The following is a 21,252-nucleotide window of genomic DNA, read 5'->3' on the forward strand; positions in this document are numbered from 1 at the left end:
TCATGCAAAAGAGAGGGAATATGTTAACTCTGTTGAGAATGTTTGTGTACAACGTTGCGCATTGCACTCGTCATTTGTTTGTGAGGTTTGTTTATGTTTATGCTGTGAGCGGGAAAGGGAAGCAATTGGAAACTATGTAGGCACTTGTCAGGTTGGAACTGAGAGGTAAATAAAGACAGTTTTTTATATGTCTTTGATTTATTCTGCCACAGTGGTCTACACAATCAACATAAGAGACATTTCCTTTTTAGGGAATGGGTCCAATGAGTGCCCAGACAGGTATAAAAGATCATGGTAGATGCCTTCATCCGCCGCGCCCTTACACACTGCTCCACATGGAGAGAAACCACCAAGGAGATCAAAAGGTCCACACAAGTCCTCATCAACTATAACTTTGCAAATCATACGGTCGAACGTCAAACGCGGGACTCCATAAATAACTGGCACTGGGAAAGCACGACAGAAACTAACGACCAAAGTGGAGCTTTAAAATTATTTTATAAAAACTATATGCACCACAAATATTTGGAAGATGAAAAGGCTATTAGAAAAATAATAAGTGAAAATGTCTCCCCACTGCAGAAGGTGATAAAATTAGCCAAATAATTTGAATATAAAACCAGCCAGCTGCTTCTTAAAAACAATCCGGCGCCCCCAGAAATGTCTTTGAAGAGAAGGAGATTCATCTACAAATTCACATGCCTGGTGGAAGGACGCCACCACTCCTATGTTGGGATGACCACTACCAGACTCTCCAAGCGTCTCTCCTCCCACCTTCAAGAAGGGGCGATTTTCAATCATGCAGCACGGTAAAAGAAATGACATTTTTATAATAATATAAAGTTTCACTTATACTTACCCGGTGGTTACATAACGAAGCCCGCCCTCCTCCCCTCATATGGACAGGTAGGCATGAAACTTCTGATTTATTGTTGGAATGGTTCCTGGTACCCGGTAGAGGGCAGGAGTAGAGGGATCACCTGTCAAACCATTAGCGCTACCGCGAATTTCAAATTCTGCCGTGACGTCAGGAGACGACAGCGCTAGATCTAGATGTAACCACCGGGTAAGTATAAGTGAAACTTTATATTATTATAAAAATGTCATTTTCACTTACATAACTTACCCGGTGGTTACATCTAGCTGATTGACACATTTAGGTGGTGGGACAATGGCAGCTAAAATAACAACTGTTGGAATTATCCGAAGATATAGGTTCCTTACCTTTAAAGACTGCTGACTCAGTGGTTACTGCCTCTGTAGTCTGCTGGCCTTTATTGTACCGACAGGATATATGGATCCGTGTGCCGGACACAATAATAAGTACTTGCCGTTGAGGATGTGACCATAATGGACAAGACTATAATCCCCCTGCTCAGGGTGCAGTACAAATCACAACAAAATACAATGAAAAACGAGGGATCACCACAACCGGTTAAGAAATACACCAAGGCATTAAAAGACTGAAAGATACTCAAAAAACTCCCTGTATCTTCAGACAACCTTAAAAATACAAAACCATAATCAAGGAGAAAAGTTAGTGAGGATGGGATACATCCTTCTCTCCCTCACCCAATACCGTGTCAGTCACAATGAATGGCCCCAATGTACTGCAATTTTCATATGTGGTTTGCAAATCTGTCAGAATTGCTTCTCCAATATGTAGATTTAATAATGTCTTTCAAAGACAGATTACGTCTAAAGGCCATAGACGTAGACACTGCTCTAATTTCATGAGCTTTGACTCTAAACACTTTGATATCTGAGTCCTGACATTGTCCGTGTGCCTCAGAAATCAAATTCCTTAAAAAGAAGGAGAGCGCATTTTTAGAAAGAGGACGAGAAGGATCTTTCACTGAACACCACAGGTTATCATTCTTACCTCTTATACCTTTGGTCCTTTGCACATAATGTCTAAGTGCTCTCACTGGACAGAGAAGACATTCAGGCTCATTAGGCGCCACTAACTCCGAAATGTTCTTTATAGAGAAAGAACGAGGCCAAGGACGTGAGGGATTTTCATTCTTAGCCAAAAAACCCAGCATTGATGAGCAAATGGCATTGCCCTTAGCAAATCCAACTCTCTTATCAATAGCATGCAGCTCACTGATTCTTCTAGCTCAGGGTTCTCCAAACTATGGCCCGCGGGCCACATCCGGCCCGCCACATAATTTCATCCGGCCCGCCAAACAAATACCTGTGTGGTGGCCTTGAAAAAATTATTATCGCACGACTGGCATCGCTGAATTATTCAAAGCCGTTAAATGGCTTAGTTGTGGAAAGGTTTTACTTCATTTCTTTGAGCTCAGATTAGAAATTGATTTATTTCTCACAGAGAAAAATAAACCTCAGCCATTATTATCACAATGTGAATGGAATTGGAAATTGGCATTTTTTGCAGATATGGCAGGTCATATGAATCAATTGAATCTGAAGTTGCATGGCAAAACAAATTTGATCAGTGGCTACTTTGTTCATGTCAAGGCATTCAGAACAAAACTTGCGCTACTTGAAGGTCAGGTGAAAGTTAAGAATTTTGCTCATTTTCAATGTTGTGAAAAATTTCATGCAGAAAGTAAAATTGTGTCCATTTTTGGTACAACATACTTGTGTGAACAAACATTATCCAAAATGAAGTATGTGAAATCTAACTATTGAGCAAATTTGTCTGATGATCATTTGAAATCAATTCTTACAATTGGCTCATCTAATCTGGAACCTGATTTCAATAAAATTTTGAAGTCAAAACGTCAGTATCATTCGTCACACTAATTTGGCTGCATAAAACTAAGGGCAGGAATCTATTTAGTTTACCCTGATTTTTTTCCAACAAGATATGTTTTAATTTTTCCATGTTTTACTCAAATATTTGAGGAAATTAAATAACTGGCACTGATTAGTTTTTTTCTTTTTTTTCCTTTGGTCCGCATAAATGTGGGAAATATATAACGTGGCCCTTTCATTGAAAAGTTTGGAGACCCCTGTTCTAGCTGATGCTAAAGCACAAAGAAAAAGTGTCTTCCTAGTCAGATCTCTAAAAGAACTAGAGGAGATCGGTTCGAATCTATCTGACATCAGCCATTTAAGAACTACATCCAGGTTCCAAGCTACTGTTCTTGACTCCTTTGTCTTGGTCGTATCAAAGGAACGAATCAGGTCTGAGAGGTCTTGATTATTAGAAATGTCTAATCCTCAATGTCTGAACACAGAAGACAACATAGCTCTATAACCTCTAATCGTCTGGGTAGAAAGCTTCTTATTCTCACGAAGAAAAAGAAGGAAGTTAGCTAACTGAGCTATAGAGGTCTTAGAAGACAAAATTCCTTCTTCTTTGCACCAAGCTCTGAATTGGACCCACTTAGCTTGGTACACTCGATCAGAGGATTCTCTTCTGGGTCTAGCAATAGCCCTTGAAGCTCTCTTTGAAAATCCTCTCTTTCTGAGGAGATGCTCGACAGTCTGAAGGCAACTAGTCGAAGAGCGGACAAGTTGTGATGGAACCTCAGAAAGTGGGGCTGTCTGAGTAGATCCTTCCTTAACGGTAACTCTCTCGGAAAGTCCGTCAACAGCTGTAGTAGGTCCGGAAACCATTCCCTGGCCGGCCAAAAGGGGGCTATCAGTCATCCTGACGTTCTGATGACCTCTGAACTTTGCCAGAACTAGTCTTAGCATTTTGAAAGGCAGAAAGGCATAAAGATCCAGATTTGACCAGTCCAGAAGCATGGCATCCACTGTAAACGCCTCCTCGTCTGGAACTGGGGAGCAATACAGTGGTAGACGAGCTGTCTTGTTCGTGGTGAAGAGATCCAACTGAGGACATCCCCAAATCCCCCAAAGCTTCTTGCATATTTAAGGATGTAGAGTCCACTCTGTGGAGAGGACTTGTCCTCTCCTGCTGAGAATGTCCGCCTTTACATTCTTCGAGCCTTGAATAAATCTTGTGCTCAAGACAACCTTGTTCTCTTTCGCCCAAATGAGTAGGTCTCTCGATGCCTCGCACAGAGAGAACGAGTGTGTCCCCCCCTGTTTTTTTATGTAAGAGAGAGCCGTGGTGTTGTCTGCTTGAACCAGCACTACTTTCCCTCTTACCTCTGTCTGGAAGTGCATTAGAGCCAAATGAATCGCCTTCAACTCTTTTAGATTTATGTGCCAGCTTCTCTGATGAATCTGCCAAAGTCCCGACACTTCCTTTCTCCCCAGAGTAGCTCCCCACCCTTTGTCCGATGCGTCTGACAAGAGCGTAAGGTTGGGGCTCAACTGGCTTAGAGACAAGCCTTCCTCTAGCCTTCCTTCTGATTTCCACCAAAGGAGGTCCTGCTTGATTCCGAGATGGGGAACACGAAGGAGTCCTGCTTGATTCCGAGATGGGGAACACGAAGGAGTCTGGGAACTTCTTCCTTTACCACTTCTGTTTCAAGTAAAATTGAAGTGGTCTCATGTTGAGCCTGCCCAGACTAACAAATTGTTCTATTGAGGCCAAGGTTCCTAAAAGGCTCATCCACTGATTCGCCGAGCAAGTTTGTCTGACGAGAAATTCGTCTATCTTGTTCAGGCAAGAGTCGATCCTTTGGAGAGACGGAAAAGCCTGAAAAAGAACTGAATTCAGTCTCACTCCTAAATAAACTAACTCCTGAGAAGGAGTGAGACACGACTTGTCCTTGTTTACTAACAAACCTAGGCTGTCCGTCAGCCTTAAAGTCTTTTGTAGGTCCTCCACACACTTTCTGGAACTTGCCCTGAGAAGCCAATCGTCTAGATACATGGAGATTCGTATCCCGTCCAGATGAAGCCACTTTGCTACTGACGACAGAACTCTGGTGAACACTTGTGGAGCTGTCGACAGGCCGAAGCAGAGGGCCCTGAACTGATAAATGCGGCCCTGGAACACGAATCTCAGGAATCTTCTCGATTCCGAATGAATCGGAATATGAAAATAGGCGTCCTGAAGGTCTATGGAAACCATCCAATCTCCAGGATGAAGCGCTGCTAATACCGACTGGGTCGTTTCCATAGAAAACTTGGTCTTCAGGACAAAGACGTTCAGGGCACTGACGTCTAACACCGGTCTCCAACCCCCAGTGGCCTTCTTTACCAGGAAAAGGCGATTGTAAAATCCTGGTTCCTGCGGAGAGTCCACTAACTCTATGGCCCTCTTTGCCAATAAGGCGAGAACTTCTTGATGGAGGGCGGCAAATTTTTCGGAGTTCTCCGAGTAAGCTGATAAATTCACAGGAAATTCTGTGAGAGGGGGGTGCTTGATGAACGGAATGGTGTATCCTTCCTTCAGGACCTGGACCGTCCAAGGATCCGCTCCGAGATGAAACCAGGTCTGCCAGAAAAGGTGTAATCTGGCTCCTACTGCTGTGTGGAGTACTACGGGCCTACTTCTTGATGGAAGAGGGAGTGGTTTTAGACGAGGCTCTACCTCTCCCACGAAACCTGGAGAAAGATCGAACGGGAGCTCTCCCTCGAAATGGTTTAGGAGCTTCTGTGGAGGGAGCACTCCAAGAAGCAGAAAGAACCGGAGCTATCTTCCTGGGCTTCTTCACTGACTGCGATAAAAGATCCTGGGTCGCTTTCTGTGTTAAAGATTAAGCGATCTCGCTCACAATGTCTTGCGGAAAAAGGTGCTTCTTGTCCAAAGGAGAGAAGAGCAAGGCAGACTTCTGGTTCGATGAGACCCCTTTCGACAAGAAGGAGCACCAAATCTGTCTCTTCTTCAACACTCCAGAGGCAAAAATGGCAGCTAGCTCCGAAGCTCCATCACAGATGCCTTTATCGATACAATCCAGTACAGAGGCAAAATCCTTCAACTGCTCCTCCGAAAGTCCAAATGACTTGACTTTCCTGGCCAGCGAAGCAATGGCCCAATCTAGGAAGCTAACAACTTCAAAAACACGGAAAACACTCTTGCAAAGATGATCCAGTTCATTTGCCGAAAAGAAAATCTTAGCAGTATTAAGGGCTGATCTACGAGAAGAGTCCACGAGACTAGAAAAGTCTCCCTGAGCGGAGGCAGTCACACCCAGGGAAAAAACTTCTCCAGTGTCATACCAGACACGGCTCCTTGACGAAAGTCTCGAAGGGGGAAGACAGAAAACATTTTTCCCCTGTTCCCTCTTCTCCAAAAGCCAAGCGTTAACTTTCTTGATAGCCTTCTTAGCCGAAATCGAGAGGACGAGACGCATGAACGAGGATGAGGCGTCAGGCTTACTGTCCTTTTTCCACTGCGAACTAGGAGAAACTGGAACGGAAGGCGCAAAAGAATCTCCAAAGTTGTCAACGAAGGATCGTAAAAGGAGCTTATACCCCGACAAATGCTTGTCTTTTTCTGTAAGTACTTCTCCTTCTTCTTCCAAATCCGAAGCTTCCTTCGACGAAACTGGAGAACATTCCATCTGAAGAGGAATCCTGTTCGGCGAAGTCACACCATAATGCGCCCGAGGCGGGTGCGAGAAAGCAGAAGACGTCTGAGCCTGTACTGAGACAAATCCGGGCGGCTGAGGTGGCGGCTGAGGTGGCGCTCGAGCGAGAGCCTGACGTGGCGCCATAGACGGAGTCAGGAAAGGAGTCTGACCAGGCGCCTGAATCGGCTCTGAAGAGGAGTCACATGGAGAGTCTGAGCCTGAAGAGGCGACTGAAAAGGAGCCTGTGAAGAGGACTGCACAGTAGTCTGCGGAAGATGTAAGGCGGTCGGGAGCGCATTCGGGGACGAAAGAGACTTGCCAAAAAGCTCCAAAATACTGCCTAACTTGGCATTCATCTGTTCAAACACCGAAGGTTGAGGATCCACCGACGTAGAAGGCGCGGGAGGAGTAGAAGGATGAGCCACAAACACGTCTGGAGCCGCAGGAGTTATCGCTTGAGGAGGCTCTGGAGAAGGCTCCGAAGGAGTGTGCGTGTTCGGCTTCTCCACTTCTATGAGAGAAGGGCGATAAATCGAAACCGCCGGAGAAAAGGCTTCAGGCTCCTCTCAAAAACTACAAGAAGGTTCGGCAGCAGCCACCTTCTTGGGAACCGCAGCAGGCGAAACATCGCGAGACCTTTTCAGCGGTCTAGAAGTCTTATGACGCCAACCTCTATAAGAGGAAACATCTGAACTTAGAGTCGCTTGATGAAAAACACTTCCTCGCAACACCTTTACCTTTCCAATGGTGAGTGACAGCATCCTGGGATACGGCTACAGGATTGCTTGAGGGGGCGACTGCTCGGGAGCAGATCCCGCTCGCCTCCCTTCGGTTTTCGGCATGCCTCCTCCCAGGATCTGGGGAGTTTGACAGGGGCCTAGACCTAGGAGAACGAACGGGCCGAACAGCCACCTCCTCCACTACACTTGCACTAAGTAACTTATCACACTTAACTACCACTTCTTGCACTGTCTCACCTATTTTCTGCATAGTGGTGAGGAAAGAGACAAATTTCGAGTCCATATTGGCTCGTAATACTGACACGGGATCGGGATCGGGAGATACAGAGTCGAGGGCAGGAGAAACAACTACGGGGTTGATAGGAACAGGATTAACAGAATTCAGAGGAATATCCTGGCTACTCACTGACTTAGAAGAAGATCTCTGTGAAGCCTTTCTGATTCTATCTTTTTCTAACTTTCTCATATACTTTTCCAGTGCCTTCCACTCCTGAGATATTTGAGACTTACATTCTTCACACGTATTCTCAAAAGAACATTCACGTCCCCTACAGCTAACACAAGTAGAATGAGGATCAAGTGAAGCTTTAAGAAGTCTAGTCTTACACCCACTACTACACACCCTATACTGAATAGAGCCGGTGTCAGACATCGTGAAAAAATCAAAATAATTCCTAAAAAGGACAACAATATCAAAACCAAAATAACTATAGCACTAGCAAAAAGATCAGTAAACTCAAGGTACATCACCAAAAGGAGAAAACCAAGATGATCAAATCCAAATTCCAACCAGCAGAGGAACCGTGTTATCGGTTCCGACGGCAGGAAACTTCTGATTTATTGTTGGAATGGTTCCTGGTACCCAGTAGAGGGCGGGAGTAGAGGGATCACCTGTCAAACCATTAGCGCTACCGCGAATTTCAAATTCTGCCGTGACGTCAGGAGACGACAGCTAGATCTAGATGTAACCACCGGGTAAGTTATATAAGTGAAAACAGAATTTCTTCCTACCATCATAAAAAAAAATACAAGAAACCAACTGACTCCATATACTGTCGAGAGAGAGAGAGAGAGAGAGAGAGAGAGAGAGAGAGAGAGGATGACATGTCACCTGGACGGCTTATAGTACCAACCACCCAGGTGGTAGGTACCCCAACCAACACCCAACCCACGCCAACAACCCCGGACGGATCTAGAAGATCTCAATGCCTCAGGGACAGATTTGTCACCATCCAACGACCAATTAAAATCCCTGCTTACTGACTTATCCATTGATTGTACACACCCTGCCGGCTTTAAATACATGTAAACAAGTATCTTAATTCACTTTGTTGTATACTCTCAGAGATGACTGCCTGTGCACTGTCGACACGTCAGAGGAAATAAACCTAAGACAACTGAAATCTTTACATGTCCTTAGGAAACCTGATACACCAGCTACATGCTGTTGAGAAAAAGATAATAAGAAGAAAAATTGAGAAGATTCTATATAAATTTAATGCCATTGAAACAGCTATAATATTTAATGCTACTACTACTACTACTACACTACTACTACTACTACTACTACTACTACTACTAATAGCAAATACGGACAGACTATACATAACACGAAAGGAAGGAGGGAGAGGACTACTAAGTATAGAGGACTGTGTCAACACCGAGAACAGAGCACTGGGGCAATATCTGAAAACCAGTGAAGACGAGTGGCTAAAGAGTGCATGGGAAGAAGGACTAATAAAAGTAGACGAAGACCCAGAAATATACAGAGACAGGAGAATGACAGACAAAACAGAGGACTGGCACAACAAACCAATGCACGGACAATACATGAGACAGACTAAAGAACTAGCCAGCGATGACACATGGCAATGGCTACAGAGGGGAGAGCTAAAGAAGGAAACTGAAGGAATGATAACAGCGGCACAAGATCAGGCCCTAAGAACCAGATATGTTCAAAGAATGATAGACGGAAATAACATCTCTCCCATATGTAGGAAGTGCAATACGAAAAATGAAACCATAAACCACATAGCAAGAGAATGCCCAGCACTTGCACAGAACCAGTACAAAAAGAGGCATGATTCAGTGGCAAAAGCCCTCCACTGGAGCCTGTGCAAGAAACATCAGCTACCTTGCAGTAATAAGTGGTACGAGCACCAACCTGAGGGAGTGATAGAAAACGATCACGCAAAGATCCTCTGGGACTATGGTATCAGGACGGATAGGGTGATACGTGCAAACAGACCAGACGTGACGTTGATTGACAAAGTCAAGAAGAAAGTATCACTCATTGATGTCGCAATACCATGGGACACCAGAGTTGAAGAGAAAGAGAGGGAAAAAATGGATAAGTATCAAGATCTGAAAATAGAAATAAGAAGGATATGGGGTATGCCAGTGGAAATCATACCCATAATCATAGGAGCACTAGGCACGATCCCAAGATCCCTGAAAAGGAATCTAGAAAAACTAGAGGCTGAAGTAGCTCCGGGCCTCATGCAGAAGAGTGTGATCCTAGAAACGGCACACATAGTAAGAAAAGTGAGGACTCATAGGGAGGCAGGATGCAACCCGGAACCCCACACTATAAATACCACCCAGTCGAATTGGAGGACTGTGATAGAGCAAAAAAAAAAAAAAAAAAAAAAAAAAAAAAAAAAAAAAAAATAAAAAAAAAAAAAAAAAAAAAAAAAAAAGAAAAAAAAATAATAATAATAATAACGATTAGTTTTTCCAGACTTCTGAGTCTTATATAGACTCTTCTCTTTTGTTGTACAATTGCATTTCACTTAATCCATTTTTTCCACTAAACCCTTAACATATTTCCTTATATCACTGCCTGCTGACTATTTTCATTTTTATTCCTACCATTTTATACCCACAAATATTTCATGCTGTGTATATAAACTCATCTTGGGATCTTACAATCCCATATCTTCACTCACAACCCACAGTTCATCCATTTTCCCTTTGTATGTTTTTTTGCTTGTTATTAAATTCACTTTTATTAATTAAAATTTCAGTAACGTTCACTTACATCTATCTTAACTTTTAGTTCAGGCATAACAAATACTGTACCAGCAATACCTCCAGGCAGTTCTCTTCTCATTACATCCATCATTCCATCGGTTCTGCACTAGCATATAATCTAGCAAACTCAATTCAAGTGTCTTAAATAAAACTATATTCTGAAGGTTCCACAAACCTTAGTGTTGAAGAGTACTTGATACCATCCACCTCTACAGTAGCCCCAAAAAATTTATCTTGAACAGCACAGGTAAATGCAGGCCCAGTTAGGTTTTTTCGGAATATATGTGTCTGAAAAATGGATTAAAATTAGAATTTGATGACCGACAAAATCCTCTTTTACATTTCTGGTATGTTATGTAAATCTATTCCTTTTCTTGTTGTACTGTGTGTGGTTAAAAGATACAAAGCAAGAGTAATGTTATTGTGAGAATAAAAATTTTGACACAGTAAAGTTATTTCTCTTAAATGAATCATAAATTACTATATTATATATATATATATATATATATATATATATATTATATATATATATATATAATATCATAGATGATTCCCTGACAAATCTGTGCCATAGGAAGAAGAAAGCCCATCTCTAACAAGTGAGCAATTCTTTTGCACCACAAGGTCTAGTACCCAAATTGATTCGTTATGTTGTCAGCCTTTGGCAACTGATTTAGTGACTAAGGGTTATCGGGCATCATGACTGCCAGTCACTGATAATGAAGAAAATTGACACATACACAAATGTTTTAACAGAATATTTGACACATACACAAATGTTTTAACATAATATTTGACACATACACAAATGTTTTAACAGAATATTTGACACACACAAATGTTTTAACAGGATATAAGACAATTCTGAATAATAATATAGTTTATAAAAATTATAACACTGAGAATAGGTATGAGTAAAAATATTATTTACATAAAATGACATCAAAATTTACACTAGCTTATTTGATCTCCAAGTGCAGCCATTGTTGACTAGTATTGTTTATTGAAGATCTATTATTTGGTATTGAATCATGATGTGAAATAGGTTATATTTATCTGCTTCCTCTGTTCTGGATATTACCATACAAACTGCCCAACAAAAGTTCATTTGGATATCGCTTCTTTGAAAGATGTGGAGTTACTTTAGATCTTTAAAAGATAAAGGGGTTGGATGAATAAAACATTTATAGTGACTGCAAAACAACTTCAGCACAAAAAATGCAACCATAACATTGGAAATCAAGTATATTTGTAAATATAAAAGTTACAACACCATGGCAAGACAGTATTAAAAAAAATTCCCCGCTCTGCCAATGTGTAATCAGAGGAATTTGTTCCTGGTGATTAGAAAATCAATTATCAATACAATGTGGTTCGGATCCCACAAAAAGCTGTTGGTCTCATTGCTAGGTAGCCAGCTGTTAATCAGCTCAGTGGTCTGGTTAAACTAAGATATAATTATTCTATTTCAAAAACTTGAATGGATTTCTCCTTTTCCATAGGCTTTGTAACTCACAGGAAACAGCTGCAGATCGACATTTCTACCAACTCTCATAGGCATGTAATGGATACCTTCTATGTTGCAGCATCTTTTCTGGGTACAATATATAATCACAACTATGAGCTGAGGGCTAAGGAACTTTAAATGATTCTAATCAGTCTGAAGAAAGCCTCCTCCTCAGCTGTTATAAATGCAAGGGAGTTTGGTAGCCCTTGTAACTGTACCAGCACCTACAGATCATATTTTGTTGATGAAGATCCAGAGAAAACTCCCCTGCTACACCAAAGGCAACTCTAAATAGTACTGGCATAGTGCACTGTGAAAATTTTTCATGATATATTGAGCTGGCACATAAAAACAATTCACAATCATGTAAGAATTTAAATACAATGAGGGCTGTATGTTTTAAAGTCAGAAAGTCTGGTGATGTGTGCATCATAAAGTATGAAAAACTACTTTTAAAATATCAATGCATTCAAGAATTTTCAATGTGACACCTATGTCAACCAAGAGTGGGCTGCTGTCACACAGGGGATCCTCTGAGCTTAGCCTAAGTTGGCGGCTTATTCCTAGGGTATTTTTAACAAAATACTCCTGACATTAAACCCATGGTATAGAAGGAAGCAAAGCATTGCAACAGTGTTCATTCAGGCTACAGTATACGTATATATTTAAGTAAAAGAACACAGGAATATGGAGCTGAACATTTCTGAGTTCATTGTTAACATATATACAAAACCTTTACTTTTGCCAGCCACCATCTCTCATGACCTATTTACATATCAGAACCAAAGATACACAGCCCAGTAACAGTGTGATACAGTCATACATGTCATTGTCAAAACAACAATAATTTCCTTCTTCACTTTTAAGATTCTTCCTATTTCTGTCATTCATCACTATATCCATCTAAGTACAATGTAGAACAGTCACACATTTATTATCACAATTACTTACTACATGTCCTACATCCTACATTAAAGTTCAAACATGCACAAAATTGTAAAACTGCTCCAGTGGCAAGACACACATGTAACTAAGAACTTTTGCTTTAGTGGGGTGCGGACGTGTTGGAGGTCTCTCTCGCGTTTCTTCACAGAAAAGAAGGGTTTTTCGCCCTTGGTGATTATACCTCTTATAGTAAGCAATGTGTTAATAGTGTCTCCACGTAATACCCGGCGTGTAAGCCGGAGAGTGTTGTGCAACAGCAGATATTCTAATATTCTCTCTGCTCCAATCAGTGCCTTAGAAATCTTTCAAATCACAGCTACTCGAGGCCTATTGGTCCTGTGAAATGGGTAAAAGAATGCAGTGTATGTGTTAGTGCTTGACCCCTCCCTTACCGCAAAAATGTCACCCGACCAACCTCCAACCGTTGCGCAAGTGACCCTGGCACCTACCGGTGCCTGTGCCCCACACACAAGTTCTGTACTCGCGAACAATTGTCTTTTTTACTTACAATACCAATCGAACCGTTCCGACGTCGAGTCCGCTATACAATCTGTCAGTGATGCCTTCTCCGATGAGGAAATCAACGTTGCATATACGAAATGCAAAGATCTGATACCAGAGAGCATTCTCAAGGAGCGATCTGCGAAGAACTTGTCCTCTCACAAAAAAATATCGTATATCACTAAGTGGCTAAGGACCTGCTCGGTGGAAATCTACGCCGATGACCCTTACAACCTGCCACCAAAGGGCCCTGCTGACCTAAGCCTACCTGCGGTGTACCACACGGCAGAAAATGCCTTCAAAACAGTAAAATCTCTCTCAGATATAATTGGAAAAAACTCAGAAAAAATTGAGGAGACAAATGATAAATTATCAAGAATCTGGGACGTGATCAAAGGACTACAGGAATCCCTAGACTGTCTTAAAACTGTGGAAACAAATAATCTCACACGGATCTGGGATGCGATCAAAGGAGTGCAGGGATCGATAGACAATCGCACTGATAGCCACCAGACTACTACGAATGCAGCATCCAGTTTTTTTCTTGCCTTTCCTCCCAGCAACACGGAAGTGCCCCGTTCCGAGGGACAGTTGATCCCCCAACCGCTTCTCCCTCCCCAGTACCTCCGGTGGAAGATATATCTCCGGTGATGATTACTAGCCCTCGTAATCCTCCCACCCTATCTCTCCCCCCCAAACCCCCCATCGTAGATGCAGATGAAACTGATCATGAGGGGTCTGGCGGCTGGCAGATACAAACAAGCAGAAAGAAGAGAAGAACCTCCCGTGTGGCCGCCGGACCGGCGGAGCCCAACATTCGTGTTTCACCTCGCCCGACACATGAGAAGAGATGTCACATAGTAATTCACAATCTGCGCTCATCGGTGACGCTAGATGCCATAGTGGAGAGAGTCAAGTTTCTCACTGGCTCTGACCCACTCATCTCCCACGAACTCCCATGCAGGATTAAACATAAAGTGGCTTACAGGATTACCTGCCTATTTCAACACCTCGAAGTTCTTAAAGGCGAGAATTTCGGTCCTAATATATTAGTTTCAAGATACAGACTAATGCGGGATCAACCACCCCCAGGGGAACTTACTGACACTCCAACCAGGGTCATTTCCACCGCAAGTGCCAGCCAACCGCCCACGGCGAGTGACTGCCCACTCCCTCTGGCTAACCCCCCATCCACCCAAATGATCAGCGCATTCATCTCCCATCTTCGTGAGTAGCCATGGATACATTAAACATAATCTCTTGGAATATCTTTGGCCTCAAGCGGAACATTCCTCTCCTAAACATGTTCTGTAAAAATTTCAAAGGCATCATTGCATTGCAAGAAACGCTCCTCTGGCCACATGACCTTGCCATATGCGACTCAATTCATGAAGACTTCATTCATGAAGACTTCAGAACCTTCTCGACTTCATCGATGCAAGTTACAGATCAAATCCTAGCCGGTCGCGCCCGAAAGGAGGCCTTTCTTTCCTGTGGCACAAATCGTTAGACAATACGATAAAGGTGATGACCTACAGGAGTGACAGATTGCTTGGGCTTCAAGTGACAGTAGGGAACTCTAAAATCCTAATTATCAATGTTTATATGCCATGGGAAAATAACATTAATTTTGATCACTACTGCATGATCCTAGGGGAGTTACACAGTATTATTCATGATTCTCCAGCTGATCATATTTGTATATAGGGGACCTTAATTCTCACCCCACAAAACAATTTTATAATGAACTTACTCGCTCTGTCAAAATCATGCTCTCCAAATTAGCGATGTTATGCTCCTCCCTCCCTCCTCTTATTCATATGTACATAATAGAGCGGACGCTATTACAACTTCCTGGCTGGACCACTGCATCACATCCCCACAACTTCATGATTCTATTATGACCTGCAATATTCGCTATGATCTTGCAACGGGCTACGATCACATCCCATTACAGGTGTCATTCAGTACCCCATCCCTCCCTACCGTGAACCCCCTAACTGATCGCCCACCAGCGGTAAACTGGGATTTTAAAAACCAAGAGAAAACCAGATACTTTAGAGCGACCACGGAAACCAGGTTGCGGTCAATAGTTCAACCGGCAGACGCCTTACTTTGTACTAACACAAATTGTAGAAATGACCACCACAAGAGGGATCTGAATGAATTCTATTCAAACATAATCTCCGCTTTGCTTGCTTCGGGCAGGACTGCCTACAGATTTCGTCAAGGTAATTCTCGTAATATTCCTGGATGGAATGACTTGGTTAAAGATCTGTATACATACTCACGAGAAATGTTTTTACTGTGGAGGCAAAATGGTAGCCCAGGGAAGGGCACACTGCATTGCTAATGACAGGCGAGAGCGCAGTTCAAACTTGCTCTTAAGCACTGCAGGTTATATGAAAAACAACTAAGAGCCGATGCAATGTCTAGAAACTTAGAATCTGGTGATTATCCTTGTCTTTGGAAAGATATCCAGTCTTTAAATCCCAAAACTAAAAAGCTATCACAGAGAGTAGGGGAAGCAGTCGGAGACGAAGCTATTGCAAGTATGTGGGGCGATCACTTCAACATTATCCTGAATTGCATAAATGATCAAGATTCCGAAGGGATGTAGATAACCTCCTTACTGACAACATTCAATTTCATTTTGCAGACCGTTTTACGCCAGGTAACATCAGCGATGCCATAAACAGCCTACCTAATAATAAATCGCCCGGCTGTGATGGTCTTCCTGCAGAGGCCTTCAAACTCTGCCATCCGATAATTTACATTTTGCTAGCTGCCCTATTCAATGCGTGCATAATTCACCGGTTTCTTCCAGACTCCCTACTCTTAGTTCACTTGATACCATTAATCAAAAACAAGCTAAAGGATGCAGCTGACCCTGGCAACTACCGGCCGATTGCAATCACAACGATCGCATCGAAGATACTTGAGTCTGTTCTTCTAGTGAGACTTCTCCCCTTTCTACACACCACTGACAACCAGTTCGGGTTTAAAGCAAACCACTCAACCGACACCTGCATCTACATACTGAAAGAATTGCTGAACTACTACCTATCATCAGCCTCTCCTGTTTTCCTTTGTTTTGTGAGAAAAGCATTTGACAGAGTAAACTACCTGAAGCTGCATAAAAGGGGCACACCCCTATATCTAATTGGCATTTTACATTGCTGGTTCTCCACACAGCAATTCTGTGTCAAATGGGGAAACGTATTATCTTACACCTTCGGCTCCCTAAACGGGCTTCGGCAAGGGGGCATTCTCTCTCCATACCTGTTTAATACGTATACAGATGCCTTGAACGTCAAACTGAACTCGCTCCCAATCGGATGCACTGTCAATGAAACAACTATAAACAACCTCTGTTACGCCGACGATATGGTTCTGATTTCCCCATCAGTGCAAGGTCTCCAACGACTCATCGACACTTGCCGCCAATATGCAGAGGAATTTGATATAATCTACAACGAAACCAAGACCCAGTGCATGTCGCTGCTCCCGAGATCGCTTAAGCATATTGCAGAACCTCAAATTTTCCTCGGAAGCCATCGGCTGGAATTTGTGCACGAATTTCCGTACTTGGGTCACATTATCACCGACGACCTAAAAGATACGGCAGACATTGAACAGAGGCGTCGTAAACTATGTGCAGCGGGCAACATGATTGCAAGGAGGTTTGCCTTCTGTCACCGAGACGTGAAACTGCTGCTCTTCCGCTCGTACTGCTACAGTATCTATGGGTGTTCCCTCTGGACGAACTATACCCGAGAGACGATGCGACGCATCACTGTTGTGCACAATGACATTCTGAGGCGCCTCACAAACACTCCCCGCTACCACTCCGCCACACAGATGTTCATAGAAAACCACCTGGACAATTTAAAAATCATTGTTAGGCGAACAATGTCCAGTCTGGTAACCCGAGTGAGAAACAGCAGCAACTCGCTCATACAAAGCATCCTAAGGAGTGAAGCAAGAAGAAAATCAAAATTGTGGAAAGATGGGAAAATGAGGCCTTTGTCCCCTAAAGGACTTAATCTCTGTATTGGCAAGATGTCATCTGCAGTTTTTGTCATTATTACATTTATTGCTGATATTTTAATTTTTCATTATTACTGTGTTTACTATCAAGTTAAAGTTTTATTTACATTTAATTTATGTATTAAGCCCTCTGGACCTGACTACTGTAACCACCTAAGGTCTCTAGTTGAAATTTGAGTTATATAATATATGCACCATCTGTTATTACTCTCAATGCATATTTTTTTTTCTCACCAATATTATTACTGTTATTACCAGTATGATGATTACTAGCTTTTATGCTACCTCAGCTACCTTGTGGATAAGTGCCGATTATTCATTTTCTTTTTCTATTTTATCATGTCACATGTATCTAGATTGTGTATGCTACTGTCTGTATTTTGTATATTCAATGTATATGGCCCCGAGCCGAAATAAAGCATATTATTATTATTATTATTACATTTTCTACATATATTTTTTTTTAGGGGGGGACCCTTGTATGCCCCACGATCTAGTGCTGCACCTCAATTTGGGTACCAAGGTTGACAGCCATCACCATGCACTCCCAGTACTACATCGTCATAGTCACTGACATTACCTAAACCATGTGGCCTGGGTCATGCCACCTTTGTTATTTAAGTACTTTTCCTGCCATATGCTGTATAAAAAGTGGGTCACATACTGACTATAAATTTAGTGTACTGTGGGCATCCTGTGTATAAGTTTTTTATAAGTTCTTTGTTTTAACATTTTCAGTAATTCTAAAATGTTTACATATTTGCTGTTTACAGCAATCCACATATCAATGATGATATATAGTGTATATGACTGTCTCTTGGAAAGGATTAGTATGGCTCAGTCACAAGATTCAAAAGTTTCAAATGTTGCTTGTAGAGTTCTGTAATGCAAAGCACAGAGAGTGACTAAATTCAAATTTCACTGATCAACATGGCTGTCTGCTCTTAAATTCTGTGTATCCTTTGTTTTTGTCCAGCTAATTGAGGAACCCATGCTTATATCTAGTAACAGATTGGACCACATACTCACAGGTGTTCCAGCTACCAAAAAGTCTAAGGTTTGGGAATACAGACGCATTTCTAATCACTGTGTCATTGAGATGGACACATCTGTCAATCAAAATATTCCTAATGCCACTAGTGCAGGGAGTCTCCGGTTATTGGCGGGGGTTCAGTTCCTGGGGGTGTGCCAATAAGTGAAAACCGCCATTAACTGAAACTCAAAATCGGTCATATGATAATTACACAATTTTTGTTGAGTTTTGCCATGCTGTAAATAGAACTTACCATACAGATGAGAGAAATTACAATAATTCCTTGAAAAGGAAATTTTAAGGAATTGCTCAGCCTCATCTGTGGTGGACCAAATTGGCATCATCTATCCTTGGGTAAGGCTTGTCTTCCATTCCACCACTACTAACAGGCTGAACTGCTTCATAGAGCTTCTGAAGCTAAGTAATCAGCTGGGGATGTCCCTCTCCCTGATACTTGTTATCATGAACCTATTCTTACAAAATCTGTTTGCTCTAGGGATGTTAAGGAAATTCTTGATAATCCTGGTAGCTGGGGTGGAGAAGATCCTGACGTTTTCTTCCCTTTGTTAAAAAAAAAAAAAAGTTTCTAGTGTGTTGTCTCCCAAGGTTAGTAGATTCTATAGATTTTTATGGTGACATAGTATCTTTTTGGGTTAGTGCATACTTAGTAATACAGTGCCTGTTCCAAAGAGTGGCAATGCTGCAGACGGCAGTGACTACAGGCCAATTTCTATTCTCACTGTGCTTCCCAAAGTTTCTGAAAAGCTTATTTTTAAGCCATTATGTAAGTATGTGGGATCTAAAGGATTGTTAGCTGATAGTCAATATGCATACAGGAAGCAAATAAGTACCTGTGATGCTCTTTTAAACTTGACATGCTACTTGCAAGAGAAACTTGATGAGGGTTTTGTGTGCAGAGTAATTCAAATATATTTTATTGCTACTTTTGATTGAGTAAATCATAGGCTTGTTATTTATAAACTTCAGAATCTTGGAGTGGGAGGATATGTTTTAGGACTACTTCAAGATTTCATTACACGTATCAAGCAGCAAGTTGCTGTTGATGGGATCTTCAGTGAACCATGACCTATTGTCTGGAGTTCCACAGGGTAGTGTTCTTGGGTCACTGATAATTAAGTGCATAAGTGATATGGTTGCTGGCCTGGAAAACAAGATTGTTCAGTATGCTGATGATGCAACAATTGTGGGCGTAGTAAAAGTCTCCACTTACGACAAATGAAGCTGCCCCATATCAGGACACTGACCAAATCAATGAATGATGTAGTTGGTGGAGTATGAGGCTGAACTCCAGTAAAGCAAAACACTATTGATTAGCAGATTTTGTACAGATTTCCCACCCCATCCTCCCCTTCAGGTGGATTGGACTTTGCTGAATGAGTCTGAAGCTTTAACTATTCTAGGTGTAACTTTTCACTCACCTCTTACTTTTGAGAAATATCTAATGAAAGTTTCAGCAAATGCCACACAAAAGTTCTTAAGGCCTCATATACAGTATTTATAGCAGTGACAAAATCAATGCAACCTGTTTTGGGCCATTTGTGCTTCCTTTACTAGAATACTGTTCCTCAGCGAGGATGTCTACTTCTACCATAGATTTATGTCTTTTAGATAAAGTAGTTTATGATGGTAGTTTGTTTCCTACTATACATATCAGCAGTTATGACTTGGATCATGAATGGATGGTCTCATGTTTGTTCAGTTTTTCATAAGTTGTATTTTAAATGGAACTCTTTCCCATTTTCATGCAATAAGATTCGCTGAATGGCAGCACCGATATGCAGTTAATGTGCCTCGACGTCGAACTTCTCAGTTCCAGAGCTCCTTTTTTTCTCATGTCATTGGACTGTGGAACAGCAACCCAGAAGTTCAAGCGAAGATGCAGTTCATTACTACCCTAATACAATTCTCCTTCTATTTATATATTTTACTTGAATGTTTTTCTCTTTATTGTTAACTTACCTGTTCTCAGCTCTTTCTATTTCCCATTACATTCTGTTACTTCTTTTGAATGGACACCATATGTATTTTATAGCAATTTGAATTTCAAGTCAATGGCCTCTGTGGGCTTGTTTCATATGAATAGGTGGTTCAGCGGTAGCATTTCACCAAAGAAATAGAGGGAAACTTTTCTTTGCAAAGATAGATGAGAAATTACATGATTTGTTGAACAGTGGCTCTGATCTGAGAGAGAATCCATCCACAATATCAACCACAAAAGACTTTCCACTTCTGATACATGCCCACTGAGGTTCTCCTGACAAACTCTCATGCATAACCCTGCAAAAAAAAAAAAAAAAAAGTCTCGCACAAGCAAGGAAATCCCTTCCATCTGTTTACAAGCTCTGATCATCCTTCGCCTTCTGGTTGTATGGCACAGATCTATGCTGGATGCTGAGTGCTGCTTCAGACAACACCAACCTTCAAAGATGGAGATCCAGTAGCTCATGTGAGAGAAAGAGGCTTTTTTTTGAATGACTGCACAGATGTTTTAGCCTGTGAAGTGAACCTCAGCCTAATGAAGGAGGAAGTGAGCAGTATTCTGCAGTTAGTGTCATGTAAGGGTTCTCTCCTTGGTTAGAACAATGTTTAGTGGATCACACAATTTTTCATCCATCTTTACCAAATAAAACGGTCCTCAGACACCACTGAAGCTAAGCACAGGTTGAGTTGCCTGTAATCCATGACCTCTACAGACAGATGGCTAAGAATGTCCTGCCAAAGCTTCTTAGATGGTAGTCTCTGCCATGATATGAACTGTTCTATCCCTTTCCCTCAGATGGTTGATTTGCCGTTCTTAAGGACAGACTCTCAAAATTACTTCCCCTGAGATGGTTGATTTGCCATTCTTCAGGACAGACTCTCAAAAGTTCTTTGTTCTAGATCCACATCCCATCTATTCTGTCCACTGCTTGAGCTGGATATCCAATTTCTCCTATTTTACTGCAATCCCAGACTGCAACAAAAAGAGAAGACACTCTTGATTCTGAACCAACTAGATAAAATCATCCAGAGAAC

General features: G+C 41.8%; 1 protein-coding gene across 1 annotated transcript in view; it reads right to left on the reverse strand.

Annotated features, from left to right (window-relative positions):
• Window positions 1–21,252, reverse strand: part of LOC135217660 (tRNA-dihydrouridine(20) synthase [NAD(P)+]-like) — a 127,637-nt gene that overhangs the window by 14,202 nt on the left and 92,183 nt on the right. The window contains exon 8 of the mRNA XM_064253627.1: window positions 10,356–10,468. Coding sequence (XP_064109697.1) covers window positions 10,356–10,468 — 113 coding nt within the window. The remainder of the gene's footprint in view (window positions 1–10,355; window positions 10,469–21,252) is intronic.

The sequence above is a fragment of the Macrobrachium nipponense genome, chromosome 7 (assembly GCF_015104395.2).
Source record: "Macrobrachium nipponense isolate FS-2020 chromosome 7, ASM1510439v2, whole genome shotgun sequence".
Lineage (NCBI taxonomy): Eukaryota > Metazoa > Arthropoda > Malacostraca > Decapoda > Palaemonidae > Macrobrachium > Macrobrachium nipponense.